Below are 19,812 nucleotides of genomic sequence, written 5' to 3' on the forward strand. Positions count from 1 at the left end.
TGTTTTTAATATTTAGCAGTGACAAATAAATGAAATATTAAATAAATTATTTAAATAATACCTCAACCAGAATTATGTGTGTTGAATTTTGTATTTTAATCAAAATAACAACATATACAAAATAACCACAGTAAAATAATGAAGAATAACTTCCACAATTTAGAAGTTTTAATGGTTTTTGAGTAATAATAATAATTAACACATCTTACACTACATTGAAAACACATGAACTGCAAGTGACCATAATTGTTACTGTAATAACACAATGTGTTCACATGCACGCACACTTTACTCTTCAAGACCTCCATTGTCTGTGAAGCAATCCCAGCTACAGTAGCCAGGGTGGTTATCTGAGGAGTAAAACCCCAAAAGCACTCCTTGTTGCCCATTTTCCTGGTGACCAGCCCCACAGTCTTTGTGAAGCTGGCTGCACTGTAGGCGACTGCACCTAGAGATTATGTACGGCTTTCTGTACTTTAGATAGTGTCTCTTTAAATTTCTTCACTGCACCGGTTCAGTATCAACAAAAAAAGGGTAATGTTAAGGAAATGGAAGAGAGTGAGATTACTTAGTCTAATTGTTATAGCCACAAAAACAATAGGGTTGACCACACTTACTGAAGTCACCATCGAGCCAGCTGAAGTGTGCCTCCTGTTAAATATGCTCCTGACTGACAGTGTTGTTAAATCTCTGGCATGAACAATTACGTCAGATGGGTCAAGTTTAATTACAATATTGACATTTAATTATCATTAATGTTAAAGCAATTTACTTGTTGCTGAAGGTGCCTGGTCCACCACAGTTGTGCTTTGTTGTTCTGATGCATCTGATTGCTGGGCTGGGGACACAAAGAAGACATGAGCACAGCAAAACTGGAACAATACTATGTCTGTGTGCTGACGTTAGGTAAATTCAACACAGAATAGTACTGCATCATTCAACTATGACAGCCCCAAAGCAGACAAGGTGATGGTGCTCAGAAGTTCCACTCTCTATTTGTGGAGGTGTTATGAGGATGGATAACACTTGATATACATTTGATCTGAAACAAAAAGTAAAACAATAGAATAACAGAACAACAAAATAGAAAAAATAAATATGTACATGTTAATGTCACATGTAAAAAGACTTTGACTTCTAGGGTGGCAACATACATTTAAAATGTAAAGAGTGCTGCATCTTCCATGCCAATCCTATCCCTGGAGGTGAATGAAAAATTAAATATGAAAACAACCACCTCATATGACCTTTTTAAAATTATACAACAAATGCTAAAGGAATACACATACAAAACGATCGTGTCCTTTCATTATCCACTACGTTATTTTACCACAAGCCACCAAAAACTAAGTTACACCTATGCTATCCATCATGTACTGAAGGTAAAAATGTAAAGAGCAAAAAATTAACAAATAAGTTTATCAGAAATGTATTATCCAAACTGTACTTCCCCAGTCAACTGAAAAGAAAGTATGTTCTTCAAGAATTTATTGAAGAAGAGGCAAAGAAAATAAGGAAGCTTTATTTTACTTATCCAGTTCTTCCTAAAGCCAAAGAAGTAACATTTAAAATTCTAAAGGACATTTATCCATCTAATCACTTCCTACAAGAAAGATTTAATTGGGAGAACAATTCATGCGGGTTCTGTGAGAAAGATATTGAAACTGTTGATCATATGTTTTTGAAATGTGAATCTGTACAGACTTTTTGGCTGGAATTTCAAAACTGGCTTCATTTCAAACAGATATCAATACACCCTTTGACTGTGATCTCAGTTAAGGTTGGAGTATTGTTGAAGGAAAAGATCCTAGACTTTTTGATAAATAACTTAATTGCTTTGTGCAAATACTAGATTCATAGATAAGTAGATAAGTAAGATAAGTACGTTTTTAAAGGTTAAACCTCACTTCAGCGGATAGAAGAATGAACTAAAGATATTTGCAAAGTCTCTTCATTACAGGATTGACAGGAACGCCCAGAAACTCTTGTATGCTTTGAACTTGTTTTTGTTGTTAGAATAAGACCCTAAGACATCTTTCTTTTTCTTTCCGTTATTTATTCTGTTTTATCTTATGGTGTGATTATTGTTATTTGTTATTTTTTCCATCTTTTTTCTTTCTATTTGGCTGTATCGACACTAATAATATGTGTTCAGTTCTTGAAATGTGGGGTAAAGGTTTGTAATTGAACTTGATAACTTAATAAAAAAACACATTGGACAGAAACATTGATCTATAAATTACTATATGTGGTGATATATGATCAGTGGCCAGACATCAACATTGCTCGCGATATAAATCTATAAATCCATAGTGTTTAGTATTCTTATGTTACTAATTTCACGTAAGCCCTGTGCGTTTTTCTTACACTGCGCGTTACAACAGCGTCAGTTCACCATTTTAGCGATGCAGAGATAAAATTACCTGAGTTTAAGTTTGAAGTACTCCCGGCGACGCCATCTTGATGTTTTCAAGTGGAGGTGACGTATTTCCGGTTTGAGAGTGGAGCTCCACTCGCCCATGGTCTGCAGCCAGACCCTTCTCGGTGTGCGCGCGTGCTGGAGGCGGAACCAAAGATGTGCAGCGCGGAGCCGCTCAAAAACGGCGTTTCGGTTCGTGATATATCGCACAAAACAAAACTCGAACAAAATGTCACTATGATAGTCAGATTTTCCACCAGAATACCTTAGTCAATACAGATATTGTTCCTACATTTAATCCGTGGCAATTTAGCCACCAACGTCATTTGAAAAAAAAAAAAGACATAATCCTTCTGTGGCTGATCAGTAATACTTTTTTTTATTATTGTAAAATAATTTACAGTAAAAATAAAATTAAGTGCAGTGTTAATCTTAGAAATACAATTTTACATGTGGTTATAAATACTGACAACATTCTATTTGTATCGTTTTTACTGGAAGTTACCAAATAGGAATATAGAATACAAATAAGAAATAGGAAACATAAAGACAAAAAAGAAAGATAATCATCACAGACTAAGAAGCAAGAGGAGATTTATAGTGGAGGAGAATAAATAAAACAGCACCAGAAAGGGCCTAGAAATACAAAGGCGACCTCTTATGTTCTAGCTAGCTTAAACTGAATTGTTTTGCAAAATATATTTGTGTATGTATTTTGTCTTTCAAATATAAGTAAAATATTGGTATGTGATTAAGAAGGCTTGTATTGGTACAGTAACACCTTATTTTGTTTCTACTATAGTTATAATAGTAAATTATGCATAATAACAACCAATCCTAAACCAAACCCTAACAGCAAACCTGACCTTATGTGTAATTAGATTGTTACAATGTCACTTTAAATTAAAGGGTAACCCTTTTATCTTTTCAGTTTTCCAGAAAACAATTTATAATTCTTACAAGAGCGACAACTTTTTCTTTTCTTTTTTTTTGCTGCTGGTGAACCAGTAAATGAAATTAAAAGAATCTCAGTTTTTTAGGAAAAATATTTTTATTAATTCATTCCCTAAAAGAAAATGTGCACATCACTTAAAACAAAAGCACTCAGAAATCTTCTAAACTGATGCGAAGATTTACTAACAAACAGTATTGCATAAACCACTTGAATGTCACATAACACAGGCAACTGGAGAGAACGGAATCAAACTAATCTTATAAGAAGTGGGGGGCGGGTAATAACACAAGCCTTGTATAAACATAAGAGAAAAAGATTTCAATATCACTAACATAATCAAGTTAACATTTAAACACATGGCCTACATCTGCAACACACTTGAGACAAACATGAAACTCATACAACTCATGAAGTTCATTCAGTGTTTCCACAGCAAACAAACATTTGGGCAGTGTGCTTCATTATTTCAGTAACAACATCCTGTATGCCAAATCACAGAGTGAACCTTAAAAAAAAAAAAGATGTAGACGTCAAAACATTTATACAAAAAAAGCAAACAGCACTTCTGACACATATTGCTTCTTTTTGACAATTTATCTATCACTACTCACAGCGATAGTTTGCTGATGTGACCTCTCAGAGCAAAACCAAAATGACAGAATACATTCATACAAAATAAAATATCCTTAGAAACCCCAGAGGGGTCAGTTGAATCTCTTATAAAGAGAACAGATTATTCAAAATAACGAGTTGATTTCTTAAAACAATGTTAAAGTTTGCTTTTTTTTAAGATTGTAAAAACAGACTTAACCATGCACACACATCAGGGCAGTAAGTGGAGAGGATTCTCTGAGTGACCACCAGGTGGCACCACAGTCTAATCTGAAATCAAGACAGCTGGGTAAATTCCCACTTTGCCCTGACTATTCTTTCAGTTTATGCATGGACCCTAAATACTATAATAGCACAAGAAAACAACCTCTAAACACTACAGAAATTAAAACCAAAGGTTTTAAATATTTGTAACAAGCAAATAATTGTCCTAAAAAAATAAATACTGAAATAGTTACCATGTGGTAACAAAGGCTTTGGTTGAGCATTTCTATCTCTCCGATATTAATCCCAGCACAGAGTTAAGCCTAAATCAAAGTTAGGCCTGTGCTTAACATTTGTGCATTTGTGAAACTTTAATGTCCAAACTGCTATTTTCTTAAATCATAACCCGTGAAATGTTGTGGTGGTGGAAAAAGCACCTATGAAACGTCAGAACACAGTTTTGAGAGTGAAATAGCAAGACATGTAAACTTCCACTAAAGCATCATCCAAGTCTATTAAGCACCCAAAATGATCAAGTGTAGAGAGTAAACAGTAATATGAAGATGAGCATATATTTATATATATGAATGGAAAAAATAAAAAGAAAAAAAGTCTTTGTAAAGTTTTAAAAACACCTCATACTGCATAGAAACACTTTGGACACGTCTGCAAAAAGTCCAGAATTCAGATGCCACCTTTTAGAGCGAGGTGACTTTAAACTCATTAGCACAGTGTTGTGCGTTTCCGGTCCGTTTGAACTTCGAGCCTCCGTGAGAGTCTGCTTGGAGCTGCAATCTCCTGTTTGGTCTTTGAGGGACTCTGTTGTCCCAGAGAAGCACTCATTCCACCGGGTTGTTGCCAGCTTTGACCCCAGCCCGCCCGATCTGGAGCCACGGCAGCTTGGCGCAGTTTTTGAAGAGCTGCTCGATGGCTATGTGCCGTACATGAAGCTCTGATGAAAGAGAGTCCTTCTCCTGCACAGCTACAGACAGCTCCTCAAACACATCTGAGACACAAACAGAGCCTGTGCGTAAGTACACAAGAATAATGATAAACCTACATAAGAAACGGGAGCTCAACATGAGGATGGCCAGCTGGCCAAAGCATAGATCTGTTGCTTGTCCTCTATCTTACATTTTGACATTTACATGTACATGCATTTTTATACTTCACAAACTCGGTGAAATGTCCCTTTTAAGTTTGAAGATAAGACTCACTTTGTATCTGTAGCAATAGCTGCTCGTTCAGCTGATGAAGCTCCTCCACACTCATCCTCACCACTGAAACAGACAAGCCAGCAAATGTTATAAAGTGCATATGAAAATCATTCTCTAGCCATCCTTTTCAATAAAATGAAAACTGACAAACAGATCTCCTTTCACAGTTGAAAGCAAATGCCTTCATAACGGTCCTTAAGACCCTGATGACACATCTGTTTTTAACAGAAGCCATTTCATTGGCTGAGATAAAGAGACACACACTGAAGAACTGTGAGAGAAAACAAAGTCTAGATTGTGACCTCAAACCTTTATTGGTGCTTTGTGGAATATATTGATGGGAAAGATGCTGAGATATTGATTTCCATCCTTCACTTTGTCTAAGATATTTCTGTGGGAATTACACAGAGATAATACTAACAAAATCAAAGCGAATACCACCATTCAAAAGTTAGGGGCCAGTCGGATTTATTACATGTTTTTGGAAGAAGTATCTTATGCTCACCAAGGCTCCATTTACTGCATTTCAAAAATACAGTAAAAACCATAATATTGTGAAATATTATTACAACTTAAAATAATAGTTTTTTATTTTAATGTATTAAATGTAATTTATTCCTCTGACACAAAGCAGTGGTTACTCCAGTCGTCAGTGTCACACGAATGCATCCTAATATGATGATTGATTTAATGCTCAAGATGTACTTTTGTATTATTATTAATGTTAAAAACCATAGATTTTTTGTTGATTTCAGGATTCTTAGATGAATAGAAAGAAAAAAAATTATTTACGGTCCTGTTTAATCATTTTAATGCCTCCTTGCTGAATAAAAACACATTAATTGAAAAAAAGATAAGCATGACCCCACACTTTTGAAGGCTGATGTAGATCATGAATACTCACGCTCTTCTCGCCTGTGTCCCATGTGTCTCCTCTGCTCTCGGTTCTGCTGTTCTTGTGGGTGGTGTCTCTCTCCAGCCCACAGTCCCTGGCGTGAGCCCTGCAGCAGGCCGAGACCCAGCTCCTCTGCAGAATGGCAGTCAAGCATGGTTTTCCCATACTCTGACTCCACCATCGATGCCTCCTCTGCCCATCGTGGGGCGTAACGGGGAACTTGGGCATCGGATTGAGGCACGAGCTTCCTGCCGCCCTGCTGAGTGTGACACAGAATCTGTTTGGCCCCCCAGCGCCCAGGTGTCTCAGCGGTTACGGAGTCTCTGTTCTGGGCGTATTGTACGATGCGGTTGATTTGCTGGCTCAGAGCCCGCTTCACGCCCTCATACGTGCTGTGGGAGGCCTTGGCGCGGGAGAGCTTCTGGTTGGCGATGAGATGGTACTTTTCAAAGCAGTCTCTATGCCCACGTAGAGATTTGGAGTGCAGCAGGGTGGCACTGGATACACCTGGTATAAAACACAAAGGTATTTGCCATTCACTGTTTGTTGTGTGCCAGAAGTACAATCAAATACAAGGTCAAAGGTCAAGTAGCAAATGGTCTTGTTTTTATTCTTTCGGATATTGCATATGACTTTTTTTTATGAAAAGACATCTTTATGATCATGACAGAGGTGAAACAAATACACAAAAGACATAAATAATGTGTCAGTACAACAACAAAACTATGCAGATTCGACCGAGTGGCCTAAATAAATCTATCATCTAATAGATTACATAAAACACACATTACATTTCCAAAGCTCAACTTTATTTCAAGTGACAACTCTTAACATCTTCTAGAATATGAAAAATGAGGAAAGCTCAGACACTGCTCAAATATTTAAAGATTTGTGAGAAACAAATGAAAGCAAAGAAATAATTGGAAGACTCGTCATACTGTCGTTAGGGGAGAGTGAGTGTGGCACATTTTACTTCATCCTTTAGGCAAGGACAAATGAGGCCGGTAAAATTAATATACCTAAATAGATTTCAGGACGTCTGCTATTAAGTAAAATGAGAAGGACACAGCTTGGCCCTAATGTGGGGCATGTTGAGGGGTAAGGTGAATTATAGCGTAATATGTGAAAGATCTGCATCTTTAATAAAAATATGAGCATAAATGAGAAACATTAAATTTAATAATGCAGATTCCCATTATTACTTTGCTGTGCATTAGTCACATTTTCAGAATCTAGCCAGTAAAAAGTTTAACATGTAGAATATTTTAATATAGTGAAATAATTGAACATTTTATAATATTCACTCTCACTATTAGTGGAACCACTGACACAGCTTGAGTCATTTTATTCCCCCTAGCTTTTTACTTAGGACAGTTATATTGTGAAAAAAAAAATATTAATTTTTTTTTAAACAACTGTTCTCTATTTCAGTATATTTTAAACTGTCCTTTATTCTTGTGATGGCAAAGCAACATTTTCCACAACCATTACTCCAGTGTTACATGATCTTTTAAATCATTTTAATATGCTGATTTAGCATTGTTATTATTATCATCGTCACATTTGTGCTGCTCAATGTTTTTTTTCCTCTCAGGATTCTTTGATGGGTAGAAAAATCAAAAGAACAACATTTATTTGAAACAATATTCTGTAATATCATCTTAGTGACCCCAAACTTCAGAATGGGAGTGTACACACTAGCACCAATATTATTAGACTTGGATAAATTTGCTTTGACAAAATACTTTTTACCTGCAGTAAGTGAATTAATGTATAAAACATACTTTTAAATGCTTAAAATGGTCAAAATGTGATTATTCAGTCTTATATCCTGGGCCGTTTCCAAATACAGTCTATATAAAAACAGAGTGACCCATCTTAACCCTAACAAATTTAATCTGATCCAAAATCAGCTTTCCATCGTTAACTGGACCTTCAACCCTGAATAATATTGTAAAAGTGAACTCTGACAAGCTTTAAACAGTTGCCAGTATAAATCACTCTATCTCTGAGCAAATCAGCACATGAAAACATCACTTCCTGTCTTGGGTCCTTGTCGAGCAGAGTAAAATCACATCTCTGTCTGTAACTCAATGTAGGCCAAGAACAAATAAAACACACAGACACAGACCGAGTGCTGCTGGGCGCCTCTCTGTGTTGGTTTTGTGTTAGGGTGTGCCTTTTATGTCAGAGCTCAATTTTGTTCAAACATGTTTTAAGTTCTAATCATGTCACACAGCAGCAGCCAGCACTGTTGAGGGAGAGAGAGAGAGAGAGAGAGAGAGAGAGAGAGAGAGAGAGAGAGAGAGAGAGAGAGAGAGAGAGAGAGAGAGAGAGAGAGAGAGACAGACAGAGACACTTATTTGCTCTTAAAAGGAAAAGCTGAAAATTCTGCCATATTTACAATTCAATTCAATTGTTCCAAACTTTCTAACTAACTTTCTTCAGTGAAAAAATAAATTGGGGTTCAACATTAAGGATTGCCTTAGCAAAAAGAGTGAGGTGAGAAAGACGATGGTGGAAGATTTAGTTTCGAAATGCAAAAGCATCTGTTTGGCAATATTTTAGATTTTGGAAAGCCTGTTGACTTTTTGAGCCTGTTGACTGTTTATTATGTTTAACATTTTATCTTATTTTTTGGATCCACTGTGTTTGTAGATTTATTCGTTACTTTAACTTTGTGTAATTGATTTATTTTATTTTAAATGCCGTGCCTCAGAGGTTTCTTATCCGTTTTCATAATAAACCATATGTTTCTTATAAAAAATTAATATTTGTTATTAAGTTAGTTATTTGTTAGTTTATATTAGACCTATAGCATGGTGTATTTTTATTTGTTTTGTTAATAAAAGTTCTGTGTTTAATATAAGTTTGTCATTGTACTGTTTTGTCCAAATGTTGCATGTGCTAATGGAGCGAACAGCAATCAAAATCATGCAACAAATTGAAGAACCACTGCTTTCTTCTTTTAAATGGATACATTAATAGTATTTAACATATTTACTTTTTATTGAAGTGCAAATCAGTTTAACAGATAATAAACTTGACTGACTGCTTCACTTCCACTTTAAAGGGATATTTGTGTTGTTTATTTTTATTTTTATTATGTTTATTACTGCATAAAATTAATTAAAATAGATGTTTAATTTCATTAAGTTGTTTTCAAAATGCACCTACATTTTTTGCATTTAGTTTTTTCAGCTGAATAAAAACCAATTGTTCCCTATATATTTCATCATTGATTTTTTTTTTTTTTAAGTCTTTCTAAAAATCTAGTCTCGTCTCGTTCTCGTGAACCCAAACTAGTGTCTCATCTCGTGGGATAAGGGTCTCGTCACACCCCTATGATTTCCTGTATTGTGTAGAAAACCATACCAAGTTAAGAACGACATGAGGGTGAGTAAATGACGGATTTTAATTTTCGACTAAACATTCCTCTTAAAGAACACACCGATATGAAGCAGCAGCATTAAACCGAGGATTAGTCAGCACTGGTGTACTTTTTATTTTCCTTCAAATAGCTTCAAGGTTATTGTGAAATGAGAAGCCCTCACCACATACACAGCTTGTTTCCAGTAACATCTGCACACAATGTACCACTAAACTCTAAACCTTGGGTATCTGATTGCGCTTGACTCACTGTGCTTTCCTTAACTGAAGCAGCTCACAGCTGAGAGAAGGCAAAAGCCAAATTCATTCACGGTCTTACGATAAACCAATTTCCTGCACTTTACAGCAAAGTCTGAATAACAGGAAAGCACACTGTAGAGTGCGATTATAAATAGAGGTACTGAAGGTTAGAACAGCACACACACACACAAGACTGTCTCTGACAGTGTGCATAAAGAGTTTGGAGCACTTTAACTACACTTTTCTGAATGTAATGCCTGCAAGGATTACAATATGCCAATATGACCCATGAATCAAATAATCACTCTGGGATACCAAGAGCCAAACAAATGCAAAATCCTGAAAAAGGGTGTGACTTATACATAGAGAGATTTTAAACGCAACTTTCTCACATTTCATTTTCTCTGTCATCATCGGAACATTTCAAGGCTCCATTATAAAAAAGAGTTTTGAGCCAGACCAAGCTAGTCAAAACATGAAATCTGTGTCAGCTTGTAAATAACTGATTTCTATTTCTAGCTCATGTCTGAAAGCAGAAGAAGCACTGTTCTCAAACACTGCAGTGATGAAATACTCAAAGGGGCTTGTGTCACACTCAGGACTCGGCAAAAAGTAAGTGGCTCTTGATAAGAACTACAAGACTAGAGATTGAAACGAGAAAAGAAGCCCTGTAATCCATGTTACTAGTGTAGTGAAAACAGCACCACACAGAGATTAGTCGATTTGCCAAGGTTGGAAGTGGAGGTCGCTGTCATGGACATGGTAATCTTATCAAGTACAATCTATGTCATTTGACTTTCCTTCCATTAAATCATCATTGAAAACTACATGGTATGCATGTTGGAACAAAACTCTGCAGGGCTCTGGCCCTGAATTGAGTTTGACACTCCTGGCGTAGCCTATGTACAATTCGCTACAGGCAGAAACTATAGCAATGCAGGGCTGTCAATCAACCCCGGCCCGGCCCTATGCAATGTGACATCACACTGTGTGAGAATTAAAACATCACTCCTAGTGAGACTGACTCAGTTTAATGGGGATTAAAAAATTAAGAGTGGGGGATTTTTATCATTGTAGGGTGGTTGTGCTCACAACTGCCAACACACATTTATGTCCAAACACACGTTAGAGTGGATTTTGCATAATAGGTGCCCTTTAAAACAACTATGTGTGCTGCATCTGCTTTTGTGTCCTTACATGCAGTAAGGACACTGGATCCTTGACACACTTCAGTGTGTGTGTGTTTTGATATACTGGGAATGAGAACGTGGGGTAAAAGAAGGACCGCTATGCCCAAAACAGCATGTCATGGTTAAAACAGAAGACATGCTTTAGATGTCACCCACAGCAAATAAATATAGCTGTCCATATATCAACCAACTCATACAGAAGCAATCAACCAGAACTGATCAGAAAAGATTAGGATTCAAATGCTCCTTCAGGCTCAAGCAGAAAAATTTAAAGTAGGGCCTTGTGATTTCACGATGCAAAAACGCAGACAGAATCACTGAATTGAGTCATGAATATGTTGTTTACAGTTTGACATTTTGGATGAATAAATCAAAATGACTGCTATTTAAATATGTTTAAATATGTATTTAAATACATGCATGACGCTTGTAGGGTTTTCAGTAACTGCTGTCTCACTATAATGTGGACATAAAGTTTTCACTGTTACATTAAAAGACGTATTTGATTACCACTTTATTTTTCTGATAATTAATTAGACATGCTTTTTGATTACTAATCAATTAATTAAACAGTCCAAACAAAGCCCTGGACAATTTAAATGGTAAACACTGAATATGAACACTGAAAATAAAATGTATTTCATAGGGCCCTAAAAATATTTTAGTTAAACTTATAATAAATCATAAGTTTAATTACTTTATTTTATTAGACATGCCTTACGAATGCTACAATTTAAACTTAACGATTGAAATTGTGTATGTATATATATATATATATATATATATATATATATATATATATATATATATATATATATATATATATATATATATATATATATATACACCCAAACACAACACAAGTAAGGGCATTGCAAAGAACACAAAGGTTGAGTTTAATAGTGAACTTTACATTGATAAATTATTTTATGAAAGTAGACCAGCCAGCATGCAAACAAGAGCAGTGTAAAACATTCTCCCATGTGCATATCCTAGAATAAACCTGCTGTGAGGCAATTTATGAAGGTAATACAGCGTGATACTGAGACTCTTCATTATCTGGAAAACAAGCCTTCATTTCAAAGGACAGAAATATTGCTGAAAGCCTCCAGTTATTCTGGAGCATGGAGAAGCATTACTGAAATGGAAAGCTTGCTGGGCAAGGGAAGCACAGTCAGCAAATCTGCCCTCATCTAGCACACAGACTGCATTCACTGATTATCAGAGAGCCTTGAAGCATCAGGGTCAAAAGTTCACACTAGTGTTCTATATTACATCCATCAGTCAGAGAGTCAAAATAAATAAATGAGAGCACCTGAAAAAAAAATAGTAACATCTCGAGCACAGTAGTACATAGTGACTGGGCACACTGAGGTTCAGCATTATATCCGTGCTGCACTCCAATTACTCTATTCGGTTATCCAGCTATTCACCCGGCTGATGTACGCAAGCTCACATTCCACTGCTCTTACGTAAGAGGATGAGAGACGGCCTGTGTCTGCTGCGGGGAAACTGTTAGTCCAGCGTAAGTGTGCTCCGCAGGGCAAGAAACCAGCCAGCCGTCAAGGTCTTTCAGGGCAGAGTCTAATGCAAAAGTGTGATAAAAAGTAAAACCATTAAATGGAATGGCCTTGACAACATAAAAATGATTCTTTAAATTAAACAGCTTGTTGAGGAGAGGCGTGTTATGAATTGGCTTTACAATCCAACAACAGACCTGGTGATGAAAACACATCTCATAGACTCTCAGTAACGGTGGAAACAGAGGACCAATATCCAACACCTTCACAGCCACCCTGAACACATTAGCTACTAACAATTCTATATAATATCTATGCTAAATAATATTTGTATTATTTTATCTGTATTCTATTATTTTTGTATTGCCAGAACTGCATATGCCAGTGCCAAATCACCATCTGTTGATTTTTTCCTTTTAAACTTTCTATTCATCAAACAATCCTGAAATAATAATAAGAAATAAATATAAGCAACAAATCAGCATATAAAGAATGATATCTGAAGAATCATGTGACACTTAAGACTGGAGAAACGATGCTGAAAATTCAGCTTTGCCATCACAAGAATAAACTACATTTTAAAAAAAGTTCCTAATAAAAAGGTTTTCAATTGCAATAATATTTTTCAATATTAATTTAAAATCAAATAAAAGCAGCCTTGATTAGAATAAAAAATAAAAAAAATCTTTTAAATACTAAATATAATGTAGGAACTTTACATTTCTGTAAAGCTGCTTTGTAACGATTTGCACCGTGAAAAGCGCTATGTAAATAAACTTGAATTGAATGATAGTGTATATATATCAGACCATAAAAGCGTAAAAAAAAGTATTGTCTACCATTCCCAGTACAGCTTTTGCTAATTGTGTAATAAAACATAATATAACTAAAACTAAAGCAAACACAAGGAACACTTCATATCATGCAATAAACCGGATGAAATGTCACTGTAATTCAAAACAAGCAACTGACGTTCAGAAGCCCCACACATTTCCAAAGCTATTCCATCAGCTCTAGACAGCATGAATCAAAGTGTTGTTAAAATAAGTAACTGGCTGCTGCAATCATTTCTTACATAAGGGGGAAAAATGCAGCAATACAAGCATCAAATCTGAAACAACACAAGACCCTTGTACAACCATCCAAGAAGTAAAATTTCAAGTGTACATTCTTTCCAGCATGCATTTATTTTAACATTTCTCTTGGCTTCTTTGAGTGCTGGAGGACATATTTAACACTGTGCAAATGACTTCCTGTGTGTTCTCAACATGCGTGCACAGACATGACAGTCTCTGTCGTCCTTACTCTCTCTCTTTGCGCTTGGAGAAACTACTTTGAGGAAACAGACAAACAGAACCACCCAGCATAGGATACATATGATAAAAATAGCCACTGCAAGTACCTCTTTCTGCTACAAACACAAAACATTTAAACCAAAAGACCTCAAATATCATCAGTTGGCCTGTGCAAAGAAAACTAGAGGGGGACGAATGGAACTACTTTGACTAAATGAACAAAATATGTGGGTGACGAATGAACGATTTCTGCTACTTTCAGTTCCTTCTAAATACACAATGTTTTTTTAGGGAACGCAGGTGTGGGCAACTGAGCATTCAGGTCTAAACAAGCACAGTCAGCTGGTTCTTGGTCACCCACGCTGTAAAGGTTGGAGTGTATTGTCAGTGGGAAGAGAGTGTAACTCAGTGGCCACAGGCAATCAGCAGAGGAAGACCTGTGTGCGAGCTTGTCAATGCCCCCTCACAGGGCCACAAGTGCTGTTGTGCAACACTCCGGCATTCAGGTCGAGTGCTGTGGTGAATCACTCGTGACAGAGGTGCCTGGGCGACTCTCATGCATTCTTCTGTTAAATATTCAAGAGCGGCAACCTTCTATCGCACGCATGAATATTTAGTGTGTCTAATTTGTGAGTGGACCCAGCTCTTCTCCGGAGTCATGAATGCTTTCTTCTCCAGCTCAAATCCAGACGATGTATAAACTGAGACTGAAAATCATCCAAACTGTGCAGGCAAAAATTCAGCTTTGCTTTTGAAGGTCAAGGTAGAGGAATGCAAAAATAAACCGCATCAATAGAGGAAGGGGGGTACAGGAAGAAAAAAAAGAATGATGCTTTTTGTTTTTCAAGTGCCATGTGACATCCTCAGGGGTCAATGCTAATATACCACACTGTTACACAATTTAACAAGGCTTCCAGCAGACAAACACCTGACATTACAAATGCAGAGGTCTTTATGCATAGTTTTCTAGTATGTAACAGAATCCACTAGTCATGCTTTGACAACCTTGACCCAACACAAAGACAGAATGAACGCATAGGTCTTTACTGGCAGGATGTAACACAAACAATGCTAGAAAATAAAGCCACAGATAAAGATGGACTGATATTAAAATTCTGGCTGATATCTATAAGACGATAAATATTTTCATGTTACAACTGATAACCAATAAGTGTCACTTTCTAAATAAACTTAAGATCTGTTTAAATACAAAAAGTGAATTTAGGAAATCACGACATGATAGAAAAAACTGATATTCAATACTTTGATTTATGCTAATAATTATACCTAGTTGTTATTCTTCTAAATTTTTCAAAGGGCTCCTAAAGGTTCATGGCAATGGGAAACAAATAAAGATGAGAGATGAGGAAAACTGTATTTCAATGCTTTTGCATTCACTTCCATGTTATATTTTTTCCATCCCAATATCTCCTCAAGCCGGATATGGTGAAACCTGCAAATCCATTTCTACAATTATAGATTTCTTGTTTACAAATTTATTCACAACCTTGAAACCTGAAAATCATACAACTGGAACTGACACAGAATCAAAAAACCAAAAGTAGAAATGCACAATAATGCATAATCCATTATTATTATAATTATGCATTATTATTTTAAACTTGTGGCTTATAACCAATATATGGAATACATTCTAAATAAATAATAAAAAACATAGAGAGCATGAAAAAAATATATTCATTTAGCTAAAGATTACATTTACAGTGAAAATCACATAACTGAAACGAACGCCACAGAAAATTCCAGACAAAGGCATGCGATTCCAAAGAAAACTCTTCACACACAAAATGCCTACTTTCTGGCTTGATGATATAAAACCATTTGAGATACTAAGTGCTCTTTTGGGGAAGGTTCAGTGCAAAATTAATGACAACTGCAGAGAACAAAACAGCAGCTTCAATGAGGCCCCTTAGGAAACTCTAGTCTACCCTTAATAAGTTGAACGTTAATTAGATGCCAAAGTAGCACTTCAAATGCTCCAGTTCATATTCGGAGCAGCACATGAAGCGGAGGAACAGAGCACTTGCTAATACATGAATGGGAGGAGGGAGAAAGAGGTTTTATTCATTTATAATTAGCATAATCTGACCCCGAACTGGCATGATGAGGACATTAAAATACTTTTACCTGAGAGAAAAAATATATTTCTTACCCTCTATGCTCAGTTCAAAGCACACATGGCAAAAGGAAAGCGTTCCTGTGTCCGTCTCTAGTTTACAGATGCTGCAGATGTTGTCATCATTCAGGTCTATGTTCACAAAGTGCTCCTCTTCCTCCATGGTGTTTCTGCAAATTAAGGAAACAAACAAACACAGTTATTCAATACATTTTCATCTCACTGTGGTTTCTATTTATATTGATACATATGCAACGGACAATCAATCGCTATCAACCAGATCCCTTAATCATGTGTATCGTTGCTTTTTTCGATATTAATATCTTGAAAGTTCATATCTAGATATAGATACGATAACGATATATCGTTCAGCCCTAGTTTCAATCATTACATTTTTACTTTTGTATAAATGTGTGATTCAGCATTAATTTCTCAGGAAAAGATGAACATAAAAGTAAGAATGCAGAGAGGGTTTTCATTTCATACAAACATAATGCAATATCAAGATAAGGGGGGATAAAACATGCACAAACACAATCAGATTAACAAGACATAATAAGAAAACATTCAGAACTCAATGGCTGTTAGAAGCTGCTGTGCTTCTGCAATTTATTATGTCCAGTTTTACAAGTCTCTTTCATGAGACCCACTTGGATTCCAGTGAAGCCACAGGACCTTAGTGTCCAGTGTTTACACAACCTATTTACCTTTGCTCAAGCCTTACATAAAACCTACTGAGTGGCCAAATTCAGCTACAATCTGGAGATAATCATGACTGCTCTGTCCATCACAGCCAAACCGCTATCTGTAATTGCACAAAACTATTTCTTACTGTAAACAATTTGAGAAAAAAAGTATATCAAATTTAAAATGTGTGTGTGTGTGTGTGTATATGCAAATACATGTAAGGTATAATTTACTTAAAAGTAAATATATAATAATATAAAATATATTTTGGAAAGTTTATAAAAAAAATAACAAAGGGTAATTGAACATTTTTCCCTTTCAAAATTCAGTAAATCTGAATTGAGATATAAACTCAACAATTGCAAGACAACATTCAAATTTACATATCACAATTTTGACTTTTTTTTCACAGTAGCAAGTTTATTATTTTTTAATTGCAAGTTTTTTTGGGGGGCCGAATTGCAAGATAAATCCACAACTAGCTGTTTTATTTAGTTATTTTATTTGGTAGGGTAAACAGGCTTCCATACTGTGGTTATACATTTTAGCGATATTTATTAAATTAAAAGTTTAGAGCATAACATGATAATAAAGATCATTTTAGACATTTCCAACTTCAACTTTTATTATTTAATTATCTCATATGACTTTCCCCAAGCTTTTGAAATTTCCTGTTATTTTTCCTTAAATTGGGAAGCTTGTATAAACAAATGTGTCTGCCCTTCAAAATACTTCTTAAATACTATTCCAACAGTTCGAAGTCATGTTAAACTCCATTTGATTATGAAGACTACTTTGCACAATAACATAAGACAGGATGGTGTGTCTGCGTCCCAAAACCTGGTGTACTGCCTAGTGCCTAGTCAACTAAAAAGTACTGTGCGTGCAAATGACCACCACAAATGTTGTCTAGGTAGTCAGCATACTAGGTTATGAGACACAGCCAATGTGATTATTTACTTAAAGTAACTGGCCCATGTTGTCCTAAACTTACAAAACACTTTGTGAATATTTGTTTGCATTCATGTCATTTGTTAATTGCTGTAAGTAAACGTTACACATTACTTAAACTGACAACCAACATATTAGTTGGGCCAAGCTATCAAAACATTTCGGGTGGATTTCATACCAGTTTAACCTTTAGAAGTTAACTTTATTTGGAAAGAAAGAGCATAATCAGATTAAACTAACCACACAACAACAACAAAGCTTGAGGATTTACTAACGATACTTTTCCTATTTAAAAACACACATTCTGAAATACCTGTTTACCTAAAGCCTTATTAACACAATATTAGATGACAAAAGACTTAAAATACCAGTTTTCAAGACATTTCGTGTTGAGATATAACGACGCCACCAGCCGAGAGAACAGCGTAACGTTACCCGTTATCTAGCTGTGTAACGTACCTATTTCTCATAATAATAAAAAATCCCCTGAAAACGTCGCCTTCTCGATAAACAAACGACACATACAGACGTTATCGACGTTTATTACCTTATTTGTTACGTGTCAAGACAATCCAGAGAGAAACAGAGAGAAATCGGCTGACCTTTGAGGTAAGCCACGCTTGTTCAGCGGCGGTTGTTGTTATTGAAGCGGACGGCAATCACCTACAAGTACAGCAACGACAAAGAAGAACGCGATAACAGACGCCAGTCAAGCCACTCTAGCAATCCCGCCATATTCGATCACGTGCTGTGTTTTCGCGTCTATGATTGGTTCTGTGATTTTGATTGCGCTCGGCTGGCCACCAAAGCAGAGTGGACAGGCTAGTCATTACGTTCACTCGTGTAGAGAGGGTGGGTGATGGTAACGTTTCAGCACAAAGCATTACTTTTATGAGGGGAATACATTTTTTTTCACACATATCGACTTTTGATATATGTTAATTACCTACTCGATTTAGCACAAAATAGACTTAAATTAGACTTATGCTTTTACTTGAGAGTGAGTTGCTGCTCAATTAAGAAAAAAAGAAGGAAAAGCGCACATAATTTAAATTGTATAACTATTATATAATAGTATGCTATTTTTCATATAAATATTAGACTATAGTGTGCGAGAGACGCCAAGTGGCAGCAGAACGAGGATTACAAATCTCAGTGATTACGCTTTACTTTTACGGCGTTTTAGATCAGATTGCTCAATTTCTGCCAAGCTCGATGCTTTAGCGTCTTTCGAAAGTATTTCGTTGGTAGACAAAATTTCACTATTAATTAATTGTTTTTAGAACTTTAGAATATTTTTTTCCACCCATCCAACCATTTCCCAAACCAATTTTCCTTTGTAGGGTGACGTTGTTATTTTAATGTATTCTATTCTATTCTATAGTCTAGTCTATCCTTTTTTAGTTGTTTTATTTTAACACATTATGATTTCTCGTTGATGAAGAACAAGATCATATTGCCTCGAGCATTTGCTCAAGCGGGGAATTCCAGATAGGAATTCGCTCTCTCTCTCAATTCAATTTCAATTTCAGTTTAGGTGAGCTTTATTGGCATGACAAAAAACTCTACATTTGTGTTGCCAAAGCAGTTGCTGCTGGGTTGCTTACAAATAGTGCACGTATGTATTAACAGAAAGAAAAAGAGTAACAGAAATAGTAAAACTAAAAATATATAAAAAGTATTAAGCATGTAGTGCATTATGAATTAGTGTGTGTAAGTGTATAAGTTAGAAATAAAATAAGATAAAGTATTAGATTTACAGAGGCAATACATCTAAGTAATATAATAGATGGCATAACATAATCTACATGTGCTGGAATCATCAAATCAGGGCAGGTTGAGTGTTTTCTCTGTGATGGTGACGGGCAAAAACATATTGAGCAGCAAACACACAGTAGTTCTTGTGTTCTCCGAACAGATATTGCAGCTTTTCCTGGTTTGAAAGAGTTTTTTTCACAGAACACTGTCCGTATGTCCATGTATTTGGAGCATTCTGTTAGGAAGTGCAGTTCTGTTTCCATTCAATTCAGATCACATTGTGAACAATCTCTTCTCCGATGGCAGCCATGTTTTTCTGTGTCTGCCCGTCTCTATCATCAG

The 19,812-nt window shown here is 35.9% G+C and overlaps 1 protein-coding gene and 1 long non-coding RNA gene across 4 annotated transcripts; both read right to left on the bottom strand.

Annotated features, from left to right (window-relative positions):
* Positions 1-139: 139 nt before the first annotated feature.
* On the bottom strand, positions 140-2,550 carry LOC113054460 (uncharacterized). Of its 2 annotated transcripts, XR_003277384.1 has the most exons (4): positions 2,424-2,542; positions 1,155-1,199; positions 773-1,042; positions 140-690 (listed from the first exon to the last, which is right to left on the bottom strand). It is a non-coding gene; the product is annotated as an uncharacterized LOC113054460 (long non-coding RNA). The 2 variants fall into 2 exon arrangements; XR_003277383.1 differs by lacking the exon at positions 1,155-1,199 and having other exon boundaries at positions 2,424-2,550.
* A 1,624-nt stretch (positions 2,551-4,174) lies between these two features.
* LOC113054461 (protein EURL homolog) lies at positions 4,175-18,436 on the bottom strand. Of its 2 annotated transcripts, none has more exons than XM_026220039.1 (5): positions 18,315-18,436; positions 16,111-16,244; positions 6,312-6,809; positions 5,408-5,470; positions 4,175-5,196 (listed from the first exon to the last, which is right to left on the bottom strand). In XM_026220039.1, exons 2-5 carry the CDS (start codon positions 16,235-16,237, stop codon positions 5,030-5,032), a joined length of 855 nt encoding a protein of 284 aa, XP_026075824.1. In that variant the 5' UTR covers positions 16,238-16,244; positions 18,315-18,436; the 3' UTR covers positions 4,175-5,029. The 2 variants fall into 2 exon arrangements, with proteins under 2 accessions (XP_026075824.1, XP_026075823.1); XM_026220038.1 differs by having other exon boundaries at positions 18,260-18,411.
* Between the last annotated feature and the right edge of the window lie 1,376 nt (positions 18,437-19,812).

This window comes from Carassius auratus, chromosome 35, assembly GCF_003368295.1.
Source record: "Carassius auratus strain Wakin chromosome 35, ASM336829v1, whole genome shotgun sequence".
NCBI classification, from domain to species: domain Eukaryota; kingdom Metazoa; phylum Chordata; class Actinopteri; order Cypriniformes; family Cyprinidae; genus Carassius; species Carassius auratus.

Excerpts from the sequence above, each read along its gene's own strand:
- LOC113054461 (XM_026220039.1), bottom strand. The coding sequence starts at position 16,237 with ATGGAGGAAGAGGAGCACTTTGTGAACATAGACCTGAATGATGACAAC. Across the intron at positions 6,810-16,110 it reads CTTTGAACTGAGCATAGAGG|GTGTATCCAGTGCCACCCTG; the intron begins GTAAGAAATATA and ends GTTTTATACCAG. Across the intron at positions 5,197-5,407 it reads GCTATTGCTACAGATACAAA|ATGTGTTTGAGGAGCTGTCT; the intron begins GTGAGTCTTATC and ends TTTGTGTCTCAG.